This window comes from Branchiostoma lanceolatum, chromosome 14, assembly GCF_035083965.1.
Source record: "Branchiostoma lanceolatum isolate klBraLanc5 chromosome 14, klBraLanc5.hap2, whole genome shotgun sequence".
Lineage (NCBI taxonomy): Eukaryota > Metazoa > Chordata > Leptocardii > Amphioxiformes > Branchiostomatidae > Branchiostoma > Branchiostoma lanceolatum.
This window is the reverse complement of record NC_089735.1, coordinates 2,996,229-3,018,204: the sequence shown is the minus strand read 5'-3', so window position 1 is coordinate 3,018,204 and position 21,976 is coordinate 2,996,229. Positions and strand designations below refer to the sequence as shown.

Below are 21,976 nucleotides of genomic sequence, written 5' to 3'. Positions count from 1 at the left end.
CATAGCAGTAACACACTAGAAACAGCAACCATGGTTACTCCACTGTACATGTGTGTTGTTCTGAAAGATAACCAGTTCTGCAGATCCAACAGCTTGAGGGGCATCAAGCTGACCCTATGACACCTCTGTGACTCCAGACACATTTCTTTTGGTCATTCCATTCCTCTTGTCTAAAAACACTGAAAAGTTTTCTTCAGTGACTCGGGTGTCTAAGACACCCCACAGAAAATACATTTTTTCATGGAAAAATGTTTGAAACTTTGATTTAAAGAGACCATCTGAAACTGTTGCTGTTGGCACATTGGCCAATAGCAGCATCAGGTAAAGACTTACTTGGTTTGACTTTGTAAATTTCTCAGAGACGCATATTTTGTGGCGTACGCACAAGCCCTACAGAGGAAGTATTTCTGGTTGTTTCAGTGGAAATGATTTATCTTTGTATAACCAAACAAAACTTGAACACATTTTGATGCTCAACATCCACAACTTCGTATGTTTATGTTTGAGGCCAACAACTGTGGCTTTGGTTTGATATGGCTTCGTCTTTTGCAGCAACACATCATAAGCCTCAATTTAGTTCACTGAACCTAGCTTAACGCTATACCCAACCTAGTGTAAGCTATAGCAAACATGGCATTTGTTTAAAAGCAGCATTTATCGAGTTACGCCTGGCCCTGACAGGTCTAAATGTATGACCAGTGGTGATATGTCCGAAAAAAGAAGTTGTAAACATTTTGTAAATACGGAGAATTTAGTGATAGTTGTGGTAGTGTTTTTTTACGTACAGTTAAGAGGAAGGTGCGAGAAGGTAGATATCAACTAACCTATTGAATACATCTATAATCTATGTACATAAGATTTTATTGGTGTATTGCTCATGATGTGAGCATTTTACATTTACTCTGTATGCCCAACTTATTTATCAGGAGATTCGCGACGCCTTTTTGTAGCTTTTGTTCATACCGTAGCTTTCATCGTCTTATACGTAAGAAGTTCGTATTTATTTTTAAGGAGACAGCACATGTTCAGCTAGGTTTTATCTGTTTGTGAAGAGGATTTGAGCAGATGGTACTTTTTAAAGTGAAAAGTATGGTGCTGATGAATGTAGACGTTATGTTATGCTAGTTATTGGTGTCGGGTAACCTACTGATGTCCTGTCAGTCAACCGTAGTCACTTGTAGTGTTCTCGGTGATAGTAGATTCAACTCGCCTTTCCTTCATATGGTTGGGTTAAAGAAGAAAAATGAAGATTCGAGCTACATAACTGACAAACTGACGCTATTCCTTTAAAATCCGATGACCATTGTCTGTACTTAAATACTTGATCGTGTTTGTAAAGAACAATGAAGGGACATTCTGTCTACCGGTAGCAAAAGTGGCTCTTGAATGTCCATCTAGGTCTGTACTACATTATTGGTCCAGCTGGTAACTTATATATGCAGTATGTGCTAATAATGCAACACAAGCACAACGAAATAAGCTCTATGGTTATGGAAAACACTCATATTGAAGAACACGTCTCATGTTGTTTTCAGAGATGGAAGTTCTAAAACATTGTTGTATTTTTTTTGGAGTTCGGCAGACCAACAACTGCATGGGGTCGTAGTGTGAATGTAATTGTGAATGTTGTATTTACGATGTGAAAGTTTCTATGTGTTGAGAGTGTATATCGTCCATGAGTCTAGCCTGCCAGTACTGAATAACCAGTTAAAGGTTGAGCAATGTTGTTTACCGAAACCAGCCATAGATGTAACATAATGCAATTGCAGCTAGCAGACACGAACTGCCGACACATTGTAGCTCTAAACATGTAGCTAACAGTAATGATGTTGTATCTCTCTATTGGACATTAACGTTAACGAGATAATGTTTCTTTTCTACAATAAACTGTATCATTGTTCAAATGCATGGTGTGTGTTTTACTTCATCGAGTGAATTGAAGCCCAAACATGCCAAAAGCACGTCTTCTGGTCATAATTCTGGGTTTAAATGATTTTGGGGGGATCTGAAAGGAAACGGGTGAGGAGTGTTAATGCAATATTTCCAAAGCGTTGCCCGGCCAGGCTGTTTGCGGAAACGGAGAACAAGTGTAGATCAAGGGATTAGCATTTACTTTACGTTTTGTGTGTTGCTGTCTTTTATATCATACTTTTCGTTCCCGCAAACTGGCTGGCGACTCGCCGGTTTGGAAATGTGACCCAAGCATGCATGCAAGGAATTTATGCTGTATCTCCCTATAACCTTGGTGAATGCAATCATTTGGCGGACAAAAGTCTAGCCCGAAAGAGGGTGTGTCAGGACTCAGGGGGTTGCCTCTGTCGCTCGGGAATGAGCGGGACTAAAGCTTGTTTTATTTGCTTGCCAGTAAGGTAGACCAAAGTAGCTCTCCGGGATAGGGAGAGGTTTTTAGTTTGAATCAAACGTAAGTATTTTAGAACTGCTTCTATTCTGTGTATTTCCTTATGTTGGAAGCAGTAGTTGATGTCCCTTCTTTATCCGTCTAAAGCTTGTTTTATTTGCTTGCCAATAAGATAGACCAAAGTAGTTCTCCAGGATAGGGAGAGTTTTTTTTTATAGTTTGAATCAAATGTAAGTACTGTGTTTTAGAACTGCTTCTATTCTGTGTATTTTCTTGTTGGAATCAGTAGTTGATGTCCCTTCCTTAGCATCCGTATGTGTACCTAGATCCCCCTTAGTATTGATAGCAGGCTCCTCGACCGACCGCTTCTGACATTGCCTGCTGTCAGCTGATTGCGTATACCTTACTGCATTCTGGTGGGTCCCATTTCTGCATGGAACATCGGCCGATACGTTCTTTAACGCAAAACCAAAATCCAGTCTGTCGCGAAGACTGCTCCAATAGCTGTAGATCGCTATTTCTTTGTCAGCGGTTAGGAAGGGTAACAGTCTACTCAAGGTAAGTCTAGACAGCATGTAGCGTCTGCTAACCGATGTCTCCCACAGACCCAGCTACTGACATTTCCTGCTGAAACTGCAGCTAGCTATAGTCTCCCCCAGACCCCCTTGGTTACCACAATGATAAGTGAACTTTTGGCGAATAGTCTGTCAGCGGTATTCTCCAAGCAGAGGTTACGGTCGGGGCTAGTACACGTAGTGGCTCCAGGAGGGAGGCAGACGATAAAAAGTCACGGTCACTACGGGACCTCCACTTGACGTCCTATCCGAGGGACGTCCCTAACCGAAGCTAGGTACTCATTTCCACCTGAGTGAAATGAGGAAAGGCATGTAAAGTACCTTCCCCAAGGGCACAACGTCAACGGGACAAATCAGGGGACCCCGGATTTGAACCCAGGACCTCTGGGCCAAACACCCTGCCACTGCGCCACCGAGACGCCACAGTGCTAGTGAAATGCCGCTACACCATTAGTCAGATTAAAAAACTACCGAGATCCTCCTCACATATGAAGCGTAGTTTTCAGTAAGCTGTTTCATTCTCCACCACTCGTTGTCTTACAGCCCGAAGGAGCGAGGGTAAGATTAAACGGGTCAGTGAAAGTCCACTAGTCCACACATTTATTCGGACGAGAACACTACTAGGATCTTTGTCATATTTCAACAGTGACTTTAAGTAAGCTGAAAGTGACTTTCATTCCGTATCCACCGTTCGTTGTCTTGCAGCCCGAATGAGCTAACGGGACCCGGAGGGTCATATGAGGCGGGCCAGTGAACGCACGCAACAACTTTATTTAGATTTAACGATCTTAAGCAATACTGGGATCCTCTTCGCATTTAAAGAGTACATGTAACTTTCAGTAATCTGAAAAGTAGTTTCATCATACTGAAAGCTTCATTCTCCATTGCTCAATGTCTTGCAGCCCGAAGGAGCTAACGGGATCCCCGAGGGTCAGATGAAGCGGGGCAGTCGGGTGATGCGGCAGGCACCCGACCCGCGGATGGAGCTGATCAGTGCCGTGCAACACCGACTCCATACGTCCATGGTACGGCAGCAATACATCCTTATGAAAACTTAAGAAGATGTTAGCTGACTCCACACCGCTATGGTACGGTAGCAATACATCCTTATGAAAACTTAAGAAGACGTTAGCTGACTCCTAGTCCACACCTCCATGGTACGGTAGCAAGACGTCTTTATGATAACGTAAGGAGACGTTAGCTGACTCAACACCGCCATAGTACGGTAGCAAGACGTCTTTAAAATAACGTAAGGAGACGTTAGCTGATTCCACATCGCCAAGGTACGGTAGCAATATATCCTTATGAAAACTAAGAAGACGTTAGCTGACTCCAGGGGTAGGGGTAGACCGCTATGGTACAGTTGATACTAAGTCCCACTCAACAACTTTTCAACTTCTCAGACTCACCCGTTCATACTCCTCTGTCCTTTGATTATAACAGTTGAAGCCCTTCTTACACATTCAGCACCTTTCACCGACCGCTAGTCAACCAAAGTGGCAATCAAACATTTTTAAACATTCGGCTGGCGCACCCTCCTAAAAGCAGGACCCCTATCGCTCGATTCGTTGGCTCGCTCGAGTAGGGGCCCTGTTCTTTAGCCCCGATAGACACGGTTCTGGCGCCGTCATCTAGAGCAAAATCGCAAAGGACGCAGGGAAGCTATCAACCAATCAGGCTACGTCTCACATCGTTACTTTAGGTTCAGAACAAATTAACCGCCAGATTGTGCCAAATAAGGATAGCTCATTAATTATTCATGAGCAACTGTCAGTAACGTCGCCAGAACCGTGTCTACCGGGGCTAAAGAGCAGGGCCCCTACACGAGCGAGCCAACGAATCGAGCGATAGGCCTAGGGGTCCTGCTTTTAGGAGGGTGGGTTGGCGCAGCCGACCAACGTCGATCAAGTGCCGACCACAACCCCAGCTGACCTTGTCAACCGACTCCCGACCATGGTTGGGGGAAGGTTGGGAGTGGTCGGGAGGCCATGGCCGGCTACATGTATGTGTGAGAGGGGCTTTACCTGTATTCTCTTTGCCTTCTGTGCAGATCCCGGGTCCACCAGGCCCCCCGGGACCCCCTGGGCAACAGGTATTCAACCAAACCTTGACACATCCTCAGAAACTTAAGAAAGAAGCAAACCTGTAATGACAGGGTTTAGTAATGTCTCACGCCGTCTTATGACTACAAAATGCACACAATGCACGCAAGGGAAGTTCTTGTAAACCTTCACCCTTATCACACAGGATTTACTCAAGCAACTGCCTGGATAGATTTGGGAAATGACAGTCTTATCACCAGGATGTTTAACCTTTATCGACGCTTCACCCTTTTTATTGCTGCTTGTTGGCCGCTAGCGGAAGCGTGTTAGCGGACTAAAGAGAACACGCTTTGTATTTCTCACATTCAGGGGTCACCTGGGAGACCAGGGGAGAAAGGATCAAAAGGAGACAAGGCAAGAGCTCTCGTAAAATCTCTTAGAGTAGCGTGCGTGGTCCAGTGGATAGTGACCCTGCCTCTGCTGAACAAAAAAAGTCGCTCGAATCCGTGAGTTCGAATCTCGGCTGTGTCGCCCACCCGACATGCACGCTGCCGTAAAGGGTCACAGTCTTTAGGATGGGACATTAAGCCGTGGTCTGCTGTTCATTGTACATGTACTAGCTTGGGAAGCTAGGAAATTGTCTAAAGGGAACCTGTAAATACTGTACATAGCGTCTGTCTTCGCTGTCACGACCAGTGGAAGATCTGTTCACTGAGTTCATTAAAGCTAAACTGGATTGAGGTCACAACACACAGTCTATTATCTTATGTTGAAACAGTCATGATATTAAGGTTTTTGTTATCTGCTGTCTCACTATGTTGTATGTTGTTTTCTGGCCAGGGGAACAGGGGCAAGAGGGGAAAGCGTGGCCATTCCTGTCCAGTGGTAGGTACTGCACATTTAGTTGCTTATGAACACTACATCACACGATGTATCATGAAAAGGCTAGACTTTACATAGCTAACTCTGAACATAGACGGGGGGCGACACAGGTTACCTGGCATCGCCCTATACTCCTTATGGTGTGGGAGGATTTTAACTTTAGTGAAACATATCATTTTTCCTGCATATATCGTGTTACAATATTTTTTTATGGTGTCGCTCCGTAGTTTTCGAATGAGTAACATTAAACACACGATCTGATAGAAATATTATTTTACATGTGAAAAAAAACATTTCTGAGAACTTAAATGATCGTTCGACAATACAAAAGCATGTACATGTATTTCATTACCTCATTTGAGTCATGGGGGTATAGAATATTCATGACAGAGAATTCCGATGGCGGTAGATAAAACTAGAAAGATAAGAAAGTGGATGATTGTTACTCTCCAAGCAGAGGTCGGTGAGGGAAGATTGTGACCTTTTTATCATATGCCTCGTTTTTGTCCGCTATCAGCGGGGAAGAGCGGACAAGAAACAAGGCATATGATGAAAAGGTCACAATCTTCCCCCACCGATCTCTGCTTGGAGAGTACCCTGGGTTCCAGACTGTTTATCGGGCCTTTTAGCCGGTTCTCTTTAGCCGGTACCTTGCAGTCAGTTCTCTCGGTGGCACAGAGACCCCAGCCCGCCGAACCCTAATTAGCGCACCGGGGGAATTCTAGCCGGGGAGTTGACTAAAAGGGGCGCGGTTTACTCCCACGGGCTCAACTCCCCGGAGCGTTGATTAAGACCGGGCGGGCAGACTGTTCTCTGGCCACCGTAGGAAATCGCTAGCGACCCGATACTAGTCTGGCGCCCAGGGAACTTGGAGAGTAGATTATTGTTACAAGTGCCTCTTCTCTAATTTCCAGGGCATTGACGGACTACCGACATCAGAGTGCAGGCGTCGAAATTAGGAACTCTACACCCTTCTCCTTTAATTTCTGTCCCTTTTGTCTTAATCGTAGTCATGTTGCTACAAAATCAACAGCCGCATTCTTGTATGTACATTTGTTTAAGCACAATGATGTAATGTTTTTTTTTTTAATATCTTGTCAACGTTATTGATATTTTCACATTTTTGTTGCTACCTATTTAGTCTTTCTTTTTCCGTTTCCTTTTATTTATTGTGCTATATGTTTTTGTTCGTATTATAGCACTCTGGCTGTTGTAACATTTGCACTTACTTTATTTATGGTGTAAAATGAGTCCATTTAAGGTCTCACACGGCAATTAGGCCATCCCATTGGATATAACGTTTAGATACGAACCTTTCATGGACGTAATTCCAATAAAAACGCAGCGTTTTCGGAGGTGTTTTACTTTCTATTGCAAGCACACACGTTCTTTAGACAAGGAAAAATGTCACCAAAATCCAACCATGGGAAGCGAGATTTAATGGCATTTAAAACTGCAATTACCTACCAGCCGCAAGGGGCTCTCTGGTGCCGACTCAGCCCGACCGTAGTACTCAGGTCAAAATAGCGTCTACGTCCGACAATCGCTTGGATGCCGAAACTTTCTTGCCTTATCCTGTCAGACGTAAACAAGCTTTCATCTCAAATGCTTTGTATATCAGGTAGGATCGATCAAAGGCAATTTATGATCGACTGAAACACCTGCCTTTGGGGCCCAATTATTTTTTTAGCCCGCACTATTTGGGCATCTACACGCATGAGACCATATGAGTTGGTCATGACACAATAATGGCGCCGCATTATTTGTAACATCAGATAGTCTTGTGCTGTATGAGTAAAATACCTCTGTAACAACTCTGTAACAATGAAAATTATGACAGGAATAAATAGAGCATTTACATAGATAGATGTTTATTATTTTCATTTCTATGAAACACTTCACTACCACTACATAGCAGTGCCCCTTTGATCCTTGTGTGATGATATTCAGCAAAAACGTTAACACAGGAAAGGTACAAATGAGTCTACCACAAAGTATGTTACTATGGTTTTTAAACAGTCTCTGACGTAGATACAACATTACTGGAACATCTGGTGCAAGGGCCCCTAATTGAACTGCTTCGCTTAACCTTCTCCCTGCTGCCTAACTCTGTAACCAAACGGCTACTTCAGAGTGAAAAGTGGTCATCGTTCTCATAATGGCTTTCTTTGGCTTCGCCTGGGTCTGAAAACTGGTCGTCGTTTTCATAATGGCTTTCTTTTGCTTCACCTGATTCTGAAAACTGGTCGTTGTTTTCATAATGGCTTTCTTTTGCTTCGTCCGTGTCAGAAAACTGGTCGTTGTTCTCATAGTGGCTTTCTTTTGCTTCGCCTGATTCTGAAAACTGATCGTCGTTTTCATAATGGCTTTCTTTTGCTTCGCCTGATTCTGAAAACTGATCGTCGTTCTCATAATGACCTTCTTCTGCTTCGTCCGTGTCTGAAAACTGATCGTCGTTCTCATAATGACCTTCTTCTGCTTCGTCCGTGTCCGGAAACTGGTCGTTGTTCTCATAGTGGCTTCCTGTGTCTCTGTTTGTGTCTTCGGTGCTATGGTCCACAGCATCCAGTTGTCCTCGGTCATTGTCCTCCTGTTGGGCTCCTTTACACCTGCTTATACAAGCAGCTACTCCCCCGACTATCGGGAACATGCAATGACACTAATGACACTCAGCAGTCCAGCAATTATAAGCTGTGTGGTAGACAGTCCGGGTTTAGAGTGAGGTAATAATATGATACTTTCAGGTCTGGTACTGCTTTCCCTGTTTTGCGTGACCGTTGTTGCACTGTGAAAGAATGGGTGGAGATTGTCAACAGTGAGAACTACAGATGCGCTTGCACTGTCTGTATGTTTGGCTGTCACTTGGCATGTGTACGTGCCTTCGGTGCCTACAGGGATGTTCAACACAGAGAAGCACATTGTTCTCGCTTCCAAGATCCTGACTGGCGAGCCTTTGCACGACCATCTTCTCTCATGGGTATAGTTTTTGGAGTACCGGTACTCGTAGCTTGGTGGTCCGTAGCCTCCATTTGGCGTGATCCATGAGAACCTCAGACTTTCTCGACATTTTGTTTTGCAGGTGAAGGAAACGTTTCCTGTGGCGGTGCCGTTGTCTAAGGCGACGAATACGTCAGGTGAGGCACACCTCAGATCCTCCCAATCCACGTACTTGATCCCCTTGTACGTTCTATACCGTCCAGGGACACCGACGTAGCAAGGGACGTATAACCTCAAATGCTCATTCTTGAGGATGTATTCCTTGACTTGTCGCATAGTGCAGTCACATTGAATCTTGTTTCCTTCCAAACCAAGCATGGTGATGTTTTTCAGCTCCTGAACACCGTGGATGGTTGTGATAGCATTATGAGACAACATGAGGAAGATAGGCCCTTTTGGCATATGTGGAATGCTTGAAAGACAATTCCTACTCAGGAAAAGATCTCTCAGTCTGACCAGCCCAGTAAACGCCGCAGCATCGATGTGATATATCTCGTTCTGCTGCAGGTCCAGAGCCTCGAGCTGGTTCAGGCCTGCGAAGGTTTGTGCCCCCAGTCTTCTGATGTTGTTCCCAGGAAGGCCCAGCTCCGTGACACTCGGCAAGCTTTCAAAGCACCGCCGCTGCAGCACGACGAGACGACTTTTCCCTATAATCAGTATCTCCAAAGACTCCAGGTGGGGAAAGTCACCCAGGTTGATGTTCGTGATGTTCTGACTCGACATTCTTAGTTCTTTCAGAGTTGGTGGCAACGCAGAGGGGACATCGTTGAAGCTACAAGCTGGCCCACACAAGAGCCTTGTTGTATCTCTCTCACGATAACCCCCACAACAATTTAGATGAGAGTATACGGCTGAGACGCCCCATGCCATCAACAGCACTAGAACCAACGAACTTCGACGTTTTACGGGTGCCATTTCAGTGTTCTGCCACATGTAATAAAGACGACCAGTTAAAATCTGCACTTAAGACACTCACCTACAAAGTCAAGAGAATCTTGAACAGTCGAGGTAGTATAGAGTCTCGTCTCCTTCAATGCTATATAGTACCGGGAATGTGCAAGTTTGTACTATAACAAGTGTGGTCTTATCTACGTATCCCAGGGTAGACGATGTCACTTGATCGACCGTTTATCCTTCTTCTGTCTTCCAACGCTTCCCACAACAACCCTCCACTAGAATATCTCTCAACTGAAACCAATCTACGTGCATGTTAGACTATCTCCTTATGGAATTTAGTACAGTACGCGTAATCCAGGATATTGTCTGGTTGCCCAAGCAACTGATCTTGATGTTAATGATATGCAGAGGCCCCGGGAAATTTTAAAATTTGAACCTTCTGATATGGCATTTCCTGTGTTTTTGAGAGGATTTCAAAGGAAGAAATCAGAGACAAAGTTAGCAGTTTTTCTAGGATTTCAGCTCAGTTGGTGATACAAATAGATCCACCTTGAAAAAAAACCCTTAAAAAAAAACCTTGGATGTTAAAAAGTGGACCCTTGAGCGTTTCAATTTCTAAGAATTGAACCTTCTGAAAGGGCATTTCCTGTGTTTTTGAGAGGATTTCAGAGGAAAAATCAGAGACAAAGTTTTTTTTTGATCCTAGCCTCAGTGGCATTGCTGGTGATACAAACCTTGAAAAAAAATCTTGAACATTAAAAAGTGGACCTTCAAGCCTGTGAAAGTGGACCTTCAAGCCAATGGGGGGGTTCGGACGAACCCCCCGAACCCTCCCTGGCTACGGGCATGGAATCTGATACCCGTAATCCATGATGTTGTCTGGTTGCCTGAGCAACTGATCTTGATATGCCAATGATATGCAGCGCAGAGGCTAACCTCGACCCATTTATGAGCTAAATGAAGATGACAATTTGTGTAAGAAACTGTACTATAAGAAACTGAAACCCTCGTGGAGGGTACGATTCTTTGATGTTTACGCAGGATTGGTAAGATATTGTCTGGTTGTCTGAGCAACTGATCTTGATGTTAATGATATGCAGAGGCAAGCCATTTATGGACTAAACGAAAATGACCATGAATACCCATGTCACATGATACTGCACTGAGCAATGACGCCATGAAAAAGACAGGAAAATGTTGACATGTTTTATACCATGTTACGGTACAAATTGTAATTGAAATGATGAATTGAATACATGAGCGTGCTCAGCGCTGTAATAAGAAGATGATGTCCTTAGTACTGAAGTGCCATCATCACAGTTTTCAATGAGTTGAATTTCATTTATTCAAATTGGCCATAACTTTCTTACGTTCTGATTCTTTTTAATAATAATAAAAATCAAACATCTATTTGAGAATGACATTTGGCACATATTTATTCAATCATTCAAAGTACCATACTAAAGGTACCTTTATGCTATACATAGGGTTATTTCTTGTGCTATTCTTTTAACTGCATGGAGTTGGTAAACTCAAGCATTAAATCAACTAGCATATTCATAACTACTTCTAAAGAAAAAAGCATACAAGGATATTGTATGATATTCAAACATACAGTAAATTCCAATGTCAGTACAAAGACATGAAGGTACTGTGAATGTATGTATTTTCGCATGTATTTCATTTTGCGGTAGGAGTAAAAGGGATACTTTTGCAATGTGTTAAGTTTGCAGTTGAAACAATAGATATAGGATATTGGAGTTTTCTTTTGTGCACATCCAGCCACTTCTTATCTGCTGACTCCAGTCAGAAGCTCTGAAGAAGGTGTCTGACAGACACCGAAACGTTAGCAGGTAAGTGTAAAAAGAAAACTCCAATATCCTATGTTCTACTAAGGACATTATATATAATGTCCTTGGTTCTACCAACCTGACGAAATTATTTTCGGAAACAATAGACAGTATATGTAATACTGTAGCACAAAATGCTCGTTCTCATTTAAATGTGCACATTTTGTAATCTCCGTTACCGTTAGAAGCAAGATGTTCCTGACATTAAGATATGCCACATATAAGGTACGCAACTGCCGTTTTTAAAAGCTAGAAAAGTTTTAAGTCGTCATAAAAACTACAGTTTGACATCTTATATGTGGCATATCCTATTGCCAGGAACGTCTTATTTCAATCGGTAACGGAGATTACAAAATGTGTACATTTAAATAAGTATGTATGTCATGATGTCGCAGTCAGGAAAACTGTGAAATCAAAACCAGTGCAGCAATTTCAAGATTCACAGTGCTACAATGCCACGATGACTCCACCATTCTCATAGCTTCTCAACACTGTTGATGATTTGAACAATATCAGAGTAGCATCTCCGTGCAGCGTCCATGCCCCAGATGAAGTCCAGATGTTCCCACTCGGGTAGAACCTTCTTGTGCGCGATGTTCGGCAACTTGGCCTCCAGTATTGCCACGTCCTTTGGGTCCGCTAGACTGTCGTGGCCCCCCGAGAACAGTGCCACGGGTAGCGTCACGTTCTTTGCATCGTACTCCGGTGGTGCTGTCTGAGAGTAAAAGAAATAGTGTCACATCTGGTTCGTGATAACGTTCGATATGGGTGTTTCGGACTGGTCCGTATATATAGAATACAACACGGGGTATTCCGTATCACCCGAGGTACCAGCCCGACCGCGGGTCGGATCGCCCGACGGCCGTAGGCCGGAGGGCGATCCGACCCGCGGGAGGGCTGGGACCGAGGGTGATGCGGAATACAACGTGTTGTATTTTATTTATGTCATACCTTGGCCATACCCACCCGAGAAAACACACATTTCAATGCGGAATGCGCCAGAAGTTGAGGGAGTTTTGTGTCCTCGAACAAGAAACTGTAGCAACATTGATTCCAATCTCCGAATCCGGTATTCGAATTTCCGACGACCGCGCAACCGATGCGTTCGAAATGCGTTCGAAATATTCTATGGAAGCCTGTGTGATAACCCTCCCGAACCCTATGTGATCCGGATAGTTATCACACGGTCCGGGACACCCGTATCAGGCCCAGGCATGACATAATTTACGGTATCCCACGGGCTTCTACTTGTATCACACAGGTTTCCATACATACATAATTTGAATGCCTTTTGTTTGCACTGTGTTTGCCGCTTTTGAAGATTTTAATATCTTGGTCCCAGCCCTCCCGCCTTTGGTTGTCAGGGCTCTGACCCACTGTCGGGTTGGTACCTCGAGTAATACCAGAATGCACCGTGTTGTATTTTCTCTATATATTTATACTTAAAATGTTAAACTGTAACATATCAGCTTCCTACTTGTGCAAAGTTAAAATCCTTCCCACAAATTTTGGTATATAAAGGCAGTGTCTATCTCCCTTTTTGTAGCCCTTGGCCCACACAGGCCACTACAGCAGGGGGCTAGTCCACTGGTAGTGGTGAGTGTTCAACTCACAAACTCTTTCTCACACAAGAGCTAAGTGATTCAATCAGAGAAAGAAGTAAGTCAATTTTTCTAGTCTATGGTATGAACTGGCCAGGGTTTGAACCCCCGACGTACCAAATGCAACACAACCCCCTAGGCCCTTGCATAATTATTCTGTGCTTACCTGATTGTCGTCCAAAATGGGCGATTCATTAGCATACAACCTTGTCTTAACTTACTATCCTATTGAACCATCTGAAATTGTCTTTACCTCATAAACATATCTATTCAGAATTTTGGTATAAAGCCTAGTTCCACCAGATCCTTCTTTAGTCACTGACGAAAGATAGCGGATGCTGTCTGAAACGTCTTACTGTTTCAAAAATTTTATCCAGTTGCTTGAGTAACTATTTTTGGCGTATCTTACTACTAGTACCTGGATGTCTAACCTTCATCAACTTACCTGATTGTACTTGAGCATGTTTCCCTGTGGTCCGTAGTCAAACATCTGGAACTTTCCAGACGTGTAGAGCTGAGCAGGGTGTGAAGGGAGCATTGTCAAACATTTGAAAAATTCTATAACAGTTACTTGACGTTGCACATTCAAATAAAAAGTATGGGTAGCATTTCGACAAAAAAGTTCCCTCTATTTGAGCAAGTAGGAAAGTGCAGTACCGATACCAGCTGCCAGAGTGTGACATACGCTGACCCCTACCCATATGCAGCTTGCACTTAAACCACACTGACTTCTTTATATGATTGACATCCGCACAAATCTTCCAAAATCAAAGAAGAAGATGTGAAAGTACAATTGTCTGGTATACCATGTTTTGTGTGTTCAGTTATTCATCTCGTACCTGTGCGCTGTGTGTTTCGATCATTTAAATAGTTTTTCAAACTTTTTTGTTGAAATTTTGTTTGCGCAGTAATATGTCACCGTCTGTATAGACTGACTGACTATATATATATACATTTGTTTAACCTTCCCAACCACTTTGATGTCACAATGAAGGCCTTTTTTTTCCATCCATATAATCAAATAAGTATATATGGATATATCACCAAAGAGCAAAATTGGTGTAATACTGCAAATAAGGCAATTTATCACATATAGAAACTAACAGTTCAAAGAAGAAGGCTGCTCACCTGAGCAAAATGTACCATGTTCTGAACAGATGTTCCTGCAGGGCTGTGGCTGACATACACAGGGATACGAGACTGCAAAGAAAAGATACATCTTCAAAACTGCAGGTCCATTTTCAATCATTAGAAGCAATAACCAAAATCCTTGAGCCAGAACATGTACAGATGAATGAAGGACTTAATTCCCAGCAAAATGCCATACTGCGAAGGACAGAATATTTTCCAACTATGAAATACATTTTGCTTCAAGTTTTGTAAATGTCACATACCACATTTGTGTTACCATAGTTATGTAAATCCAACAATGAGGAACAGGACCTTTCCACTGAAATTGCTGAGATAATGTGATGGCTTTTCTTAGCATTTGACAGACTATATATGCTGGTGTCTGAGATATCTTGCTGATTTATTCTTCAATACAAACACTACAACTTTCAAAACAACAACTGTCAGTAACCTGCCCAACGGTTACCCGTGTAAGCCACCAACTAAATTATCAAAATATCCACACCCGTACAGACACCTACAAATATTCAATTTTCCCCCGTACAATGCCCTGCCTGGTCCGGTCGTGCTGCCTCCCACAGTTGAGACATTCCGGGCCAGGCTGGAGGCCTGCCCACCTTAGCCCAGGACCTCCTCCCCCCCTACTTTGCCCCTCGCGGGGTCATCAGGGGGTTCACTTAAAATTAAAGAAGTTGAAGTCAAATTTGAAATATAGCATGGTCACATTCTACGAAAAGTCATATTTAATCTAAAATAATGTTAGCTATCTTAGCAGCTGCAATTGAACATTAAAAAAAATACACATTGCGACCACATTCATGTTGCCATAGCTACACCCAGTAATTAAATATCACATACCACATTCATGTTGCCATAGTTACACCCAGTAATTAAATATCACATACCACATTCATGTTGCCATAGTTAAAGCCAGCGATGAGGAAGAGCACGTTCTCACAGAACACGTCCAGGACCGGCTTGTCACACAGCTCCTGGCCCAGGAACCGGATAAACTCGCTGGTCGGCAGGAACTCTCCCTTCCCCAGGAGAGCATAGATCAGCTGCAGAACAAAGTACAATGGCGTCAGTGGCGTCGCAGTGGCAGGGTGTTTGGAGAATGAAACAGCTTACTTCTTACTGAAAACTACTTATACGCTTCATATGTGAGAAGGATCTCGGTAGTGTTTTAATCTGAGTAATGGTGTAGCGGACTTTCACTAGCACTGTGGCGTCTCGATGGCACAGTGGCGGGGTGTTTGGCCCAGAGGTCCTGGGTTCAAATCCGGGGTCCCCTGATCCGTCTCATTGACTTTGTGCCCTTGACTTTCCCCACTTTATACTCAGGAGAAAATGAGTACCTAGCTTTGGTTAGGGATGTCCCTTGGATAGGGCCATAGATGACCGAAGGTCCTGTGTTTGAGGAGAGCCACACCTCCAGCACGTAAAAGAACCCACCACGCTTATCGAGAAGAGAAGGGGTCCTTCCATGTGTGTGTGGATCAAATATATCTGTCCGGATATGCAGCTTGTGCTTTTCAGTACAGACCTGGTGTGTTATGCCAAGAGTTACCGGGTATGCAATACAAACAAACAAACTACAGTTCGGAGACCGCATACCTCCATGAGATACTAGTATCTTAATTATGTAAATGACTTACACATTTACATAATCTATGCCTGGCTATGTACACCTTCTAACTACACAAGTATAGAATTACAGACACACCAAAAACAATACCCCGGAGGTAATGACATTGTATTCTAGAGCTTATCAAATACTGGATACTACTACTAACAGTGACCACATTTGACATTAAAACTCCCCCTAACAGGTCAAGCTAAAATTGCAGCTTGAGAAGTCAGGATATGTACTGATAAACCTTTTCATGGTTGTTTTTTGTTGGCGTTTTTTGCAGTGACCGCTCTCCGCAAACTTAAAGCCACCGATGTTTCAATTAGACTAATAGACTATTGCACTATTGTGAACTTAAAACCAATGCAAATACTGCATTTTCTCCTTACTGCAAAATCAAATCACCGCGAACTTAAAGGCCTTTACAGTACTTAGGCCACACCAATTTAATTTCTTGGTTAACGGATTTTTATTTTCAACAAAAAAAAGATTTTACAAAAAGAAATCATGAAAACAGAAGGCTGGCTCAGCCTTCTGTTTTCATGATTTTTTTTTTTCTAAATTTTTTTTTGGTTGAAAATAAAAATCCGTTAACCAAGAAATTAAATTGGTGTGGCCTTAGTCTAGAAATAGAAGTTACCTCAATTTGTTTAACATAGTTTGACAGCAGTTTGAGAGGTGACTCCATGTTCCCCAAATAAGCAACAGGGGCCAGCGCGAAGAAGGTCTTGACTTTGCCGGCCAGTTCCTGGTTTCTGGAAAAGTGAAAGTGATAATGAAAGTGATCTCGAACCAGCTAAGCTCACTGAAGAGCTTATGATTCTTCGACTGGTCATGACAGAGAAGACCTACGCTATGTACCGTATGGTTCATTGTACCAGGGAAACTCCCCTAGCTCTTTTCAACAAGCCCAATGAACAGTGGACCATGGCTATAACGTTCTATCCTTAGGACTCCGACCCTTTCCGGGATTCAAACTCCCTCTTGGTCCAGAGGCAGGGTAGCTGACCACTGGACTATGCACGATACTATTGAACTTATGCACGCTACCTGGAAAGTGAAAGTGATCTCACTGACGAGCTTATTAATTCTTCCACTGTGACAAAGAAGACAGATGCTATGTACAGTATTGACAGGTTCCTTGTACCCGTGAAATTCCCCTAGCTCTTTTTGACAAGTACAATAAACAGTAGACCACGACTTTATAACCTGTTCTATCTGACTCTGACCATTTCCAGTAGCGTGTATGCCGGGTCAGCGACCACAACCAGGATTCGAACTCCCAACCTCTCGGTCCTGAGGCATAGTCCCTCGCTGACCACTGGACGTAACCCATGCTACCAAGCTGGTGTGTTACGCCGAATGGCGGTTATACCGGCTACATAGATACAGATACTGTTACCACTGGACTACGACTACGCTACCTGGAGAACTCAGCAAAGCCGATCATGGTGCCCTGGGAGTGGCCCACGTAGTACAGCTGCGTCTGGTTGGTCACGTTCAGCGCGTGGGTCAGCATCTTGGGCAGGTCGTACTTGGCCATCTCGTCCCAACTGCGGAAGTTCAGACAAGGAATATTCAGATTATACAAAGTCAACTCATAAAGCAGAACAGGGGGTTGTCTCCAGGACCTGTCCCAGGGCAGACATTTGCTTGTTGTGATGAAAAATATTTCACCCCATACTCCAAAAAATATGAACTTTATGACATGAAATAGATGAATTTTCGTAAGCTTAATTTCATCATCTTGTCGTGAGAGTATCACAGATTTAACAACGAAAATTAACAACATAGGCTCCCAAGCAATGTGCATATGGGACAGAAAAATATCTAAACTTGGAGACAGGCCTGACCGAAACAATGACAGATGCTCCAACTTTTCCCACTGAATTTTACCTCCAAGCCCAGAACTCCTCCTGAGACGGCTTCAGTTTGACATGTCGCCTGGAGTAGGTGTTCCCGCGGATGTTCCCTAACCAGACTTCGAACCCCGCATCCGCCAGGATGAACCCAAGGCTCTCATTGGCCAGATTCTCAATCCACTGGGTCGACGACCCTAGCAGCCCGTGCTGAAGGAACACTATTGGTCGTGGGGCTGGGGAAAGGCAAATTTATTCATTCATTTTAAAATCCCATTGTCATCCCATACTACTACACCATATTGTATAAGATAGACTGATTAGCCTAATAGAATGTTATCCATGTACCAGTGTATGCCATACTTTGTACCTTGTACAATTGTGCAATAAAGTTATAATATTGTATTATAAAAAAAAAATTATTCTATGTATGATTATAAGGGCACGGATGCTGTGTGTGTGTGGCGAGTGGCTAGCATGCTAGCGGACACAAGATCAAAAGTTCCTGGCTGTGTCCTTGGGAAAGGCACTTAACACGATTTTCTTCACTCCAGGTGCAAAATGGGAACCTGTTGGATTGGGGTGTAAAAGGCTGTGGAAGGAGAGGATTGGGCTCCGCTTTCCAGTACTGTGCCCTATAAATTAACAACACACAAGAAACACGGGCTCTTTGTGGCATTTGACACCGTCTTTAATCCAAGTTCCAACTCAAGACTGACATTGTTCATGAGAGGTACGGTGTCAACGGCCTAGCTAGGGTATAAAGGTCAACGCCTAGACTAGGCAATCCAACGAACTACTTTACAGAAAAAAAGGTTCGTGACATAAAACTTGTGCGATAAGACAAACGACAGTGTGACGGAATAAGAAAGTATAAAAAAGCCGAAGCTGTGTGGATCTAAGAACAATAAAATTTTCGTACGCAATGTCCCCCTTTGTACTAGCAGATTACTGACGGGACGCCGAGAATTCTCTAGCGAGGCGTAAAAGTTTCAGAGAGCATAAAAAGCGTAACAGCGCTGCTCCACACTAGCCACTTGTTGGCTGTACAAAAGTGAATTATTCTACTAAACTACTGGGCTACTCTAAATAGTGCAAACGAACATAAAGAAATTGAGTAACAACTTCAAGTTAAAGTTCTAGAGCCCGATGCCGGGGTTGGTGGTGGTAGAACGTTCGTGTCGGCTCAGGATTTTCTCTGCTTACTGCGTGACGTCACCGGGCCAGTTCTCGTTGGCTCTCGTGGTCTCGCGTGATTTAATTCCCCGCTATGATGACATCATCATAGCGTCATAATTAACAACACACAAGAAACACGGGCTCTTTGTGGCATTTGACACCGTCTTTAATCCAAGTTCCAACTCAAGACTGACATTGTTCATGAGAGGTACGGTGTCAACGGCCAAACCGAAGGAGCCAAAAGAGTCCGAAATGGTGTGGAAGGGTGTAGTTTCCCCGAGTGCAGGCAAATCTCAGGTCCGTTGAAGGATGAGACGACGCATGGGAACGTTCGTGTCGGTACGGTGTCAACGGCCAAACCGAAGGAGCCAAAAGAGTCCGAAATGGTGTGGAAGGGTGTAGTTTCCCCGTGTGCAGGCAAATCTCAGGTCCGTTGAAGGATGAGACGACGCATGAGAACGTTCGTGTCGGCTCAAGATTTTCTCTGCTTACTGCGTGACGTCACCGGGCCAGTTCTCGTTGGCTCTCGTGGTCTCGCGTGATTTAATTCCCCGCTATGATGACATCATCATAGCGTCATGACAGTGGATAACAACCCACTGCCCCTACTGCCTCAAAAAGGCTATGGGACTGCCTTAACTTTATACCTTTTATAAGGCCACAATAAATCATGCAAGATATTTTAATGTCAAAATTAAGCATGAGGACAAGAAAAAAATAGAGGCCAGGAAGAAAATATGAATATGATTTATAATACATGTATCCTGAATTTCACTCCCTGAAGCAGTGTGTAGCAAGGCCTTAATATAATCTTCAGATGTTTTCATATTGATCTTTGAAGTTAGCAGTTAAAAAGAAATCTGTGAATAGACATGTATAAAAAGGTGTGACCAAAAAACTGTATTGTCGTTCAGAGTAGTGCACATAGAGCAGCAAGTTTCCTTGCTGTTTCAGTAGAAAGGTATATTTTTACAGGGAGGGATCGAACACAGGACCCCCATATAAATTGTGCCTTCCGAAATACGGGTGCAGCCCCATCCAAGATGTCCCCAACCAAGGACTGAACCATGGTCTCCCAGTTACGGAACCAGAAACTCAACTGTGAGGCTGCTACCAGTTGAGCTACAGGGATGTTTCTAATTCTAGTGCACCCACCTGTATTGTTACTGTTCCTCAGTCCATGAGGTATCCTCTGCATGTTGAGGATGAAGCCGTCGTCTGTAGTGACATAGTGGTCCTCACAGGGGTAACCCTTACTAGTGATCAGCTGGGTCTGCATGGGGTCGGGGGAATGGGGAGAGGTTACAGGGGGTCTGCATGGGGGGTATTGCAATTTATGACATATTCATGAATGACAAAATTCTCCTTGCACATTTTTAAATCTAATACACATCACCATGTTTGAAGAAAGGTAAAGAAAAATGTCTAAAACTGAAATCGTCAGTTGCTGAGCTCTTGGCTGAGTTACTTTAATGGTTTGTGTTTTTTGGGTACATGTTTCAAAATTTTATCCAGTTGCTTGAGTCATTATTTTTGGCACATGTACCCAGGGTTTTTTAATGATGTGTTCATTTCATATTCAATCATTCAACAGAACTTGTTACTATTTATGATCATTATTGTTATTATGGTTATTGGCTCATCTTGCCATAATAATATCAGGTGTATTTGCAGCCAGTGCCACAGGCAGGTACCCAATGTGTAGGGTAATAATGGATTGACAACTGCCTTAGATATATGAAAATATCAGCCCTGGGGCATGAATTTGCATTAAAGATTATACAGGCTCCGCCCCTGAGGCATCGCAAAAAAAATTATGATTTGGTCAGATCACACCAGGAAGTTTAAAGCTTGGTTCAAATGATGGAAAAGATCTTGGACTAGGGATGGATGAAGTATTGTAAGTTAATGAGGTTGCAATAGCAATATTGAAATTGTCTCACCTGGTTATTATGTAATTAACCAGCTGCCAATAAATAGTAATATGGATAAACACTGAGCTTTTAACAGTTCAAAAGAAAGAGACATTTCAAGACAATTAATCAATTAAGAGTATTGAACTCACTGCGTTCATTTTCTCCTCCGGGTCTGCGTTAAGCCCTGCACCTGAGTGATGCGGAACGTTCGGCCCGTGGAAGACCTCACTCATCTGGGCAGCCCACCGCACAAAGTTAGCGGACACTGCATAGTCCTCGGGAATGGGAACACGGCCCTCCGAAAACACAACAGATACAAGCAGGAAAACAAAAGAACTTTGGACAAGACGGACTCCCATCTTGCTATGCTTCAAAACTAGGATCGAATTACTGTAAAATTCTCTGCTATTACAGTAACGTTATGAAGAAAAAACTAATTATAAGACAAGGCAAGACTAGAAAATATTGCCGCTTTCAGCATGAAACTGGTCGGCTTACGCAAGCACTGGCTTAGATCTCGAATGGGGCAAACAAACACAAACTGCTTATCTGGAGGTTCTATAAGGGCCTGGTGCACCAATCAGCTGTTAGTTGTCACATGTTTATCATGAGTCAGAGTCCTTCGTTGATCATAGGGGTCAAAGTCTTGTGATAAAACATTTGGCACTGTTTTCCACCGGCCAAATAAAGAGGTTCTGACAGCTCCAAGCCAAAAAATACAAGCTGGAATGCTTTAAAATCCGACTATGCTGCATATCCATCAACTTTGTTATGGAGACTCAAGGACCTTCATGGGAGAATGAGTCTTTCTCTCCAGAACTTCTGCAAGTTCCTGCAGTGCATAAGCCAAATGTTCGGAAGAGTTCGGATATTTCCGGAAATTACCGACCCCAGTGCTACGTCATCGTTTGGAATGGCCGATTTCATTTCGGCCAGAGGTGTGTCAGCACTGTAAGAAAAGGTTTTACAAAAAGCACATAAAACATCAACTTTGAGTATAAAATCACAGAAAACAAATATAAATGTTTTTCTACATTTTAAAAGAGAGAAAACGT

General features: G+C 43.3%; 2 protein-coding genes across 2 annotated transcripts in view; one reads left to right on the top strand and one right to left on the bottom strand.

Annotated features, from left to right (window-relative positions):
* The window catches only part of LOC136448910 (collagen alpha-1(I) chain-like), a 52,862-nt gene extending 45,902 nt beyond the window's left edge, over positions 1–6,960 (top strand). The window contains exons 36-40 of the mRNA XM_066448620.1: positions 3,837–3,959; positions 4,985–5,026; positions 5,346–5,390; positions 5,817–5,861; positions 6,773–6,960. Coding sequence (XP_066304717.1) covers positions 3,837–3,959; positions 4,985–5,026; positions 5,346–5,390; positions 5,817–5,861; positions 6,773–6,817 — 300 coding nt within the window. The 3' untranslated portion in view covers positions 6,818–6,960. The remainder of the gene's footprint in view (positions 1–3,836; positions 3,960–4,984; positions 5,027–5,345; positions 5,391–5,816; positions 5,862–6,772) is intronic.
* A 5,041-nt stretch (positions 6,961–12,001) lies between these two features.
* On the bottom strand, positions 12,002–21,773 carry LOC136448408 (gastric triacylglycerol lipase-like). The gene is made up of 9 exons (XM_066447869.1): positions 21,071–21,773; positions 20,161–20,278; positions 17,864–18,062; positions 17,392–17,520; positions 16,608–16,722; positions 15,240–15,395; positions 14,332–14,403; positions 13,649–13,717; positions 12,002–12,317 (listed from the first exon to the last, which is right to left on the bottom strand). The coding sequence occupies exons 1-9, from the start codon at positions 21,278–21,280 to the stop codon at positions 12,078–12,080; spliced, it is 1,308 nt and encodes a 435-aa protein (XP_066303966.1). The 5' UTR covers positions 21,281–21,773; the 3' UTR covers positions 12,002–12,077.
* Positions 21,774–21,976: the final 203 nt, after the last annotated feature.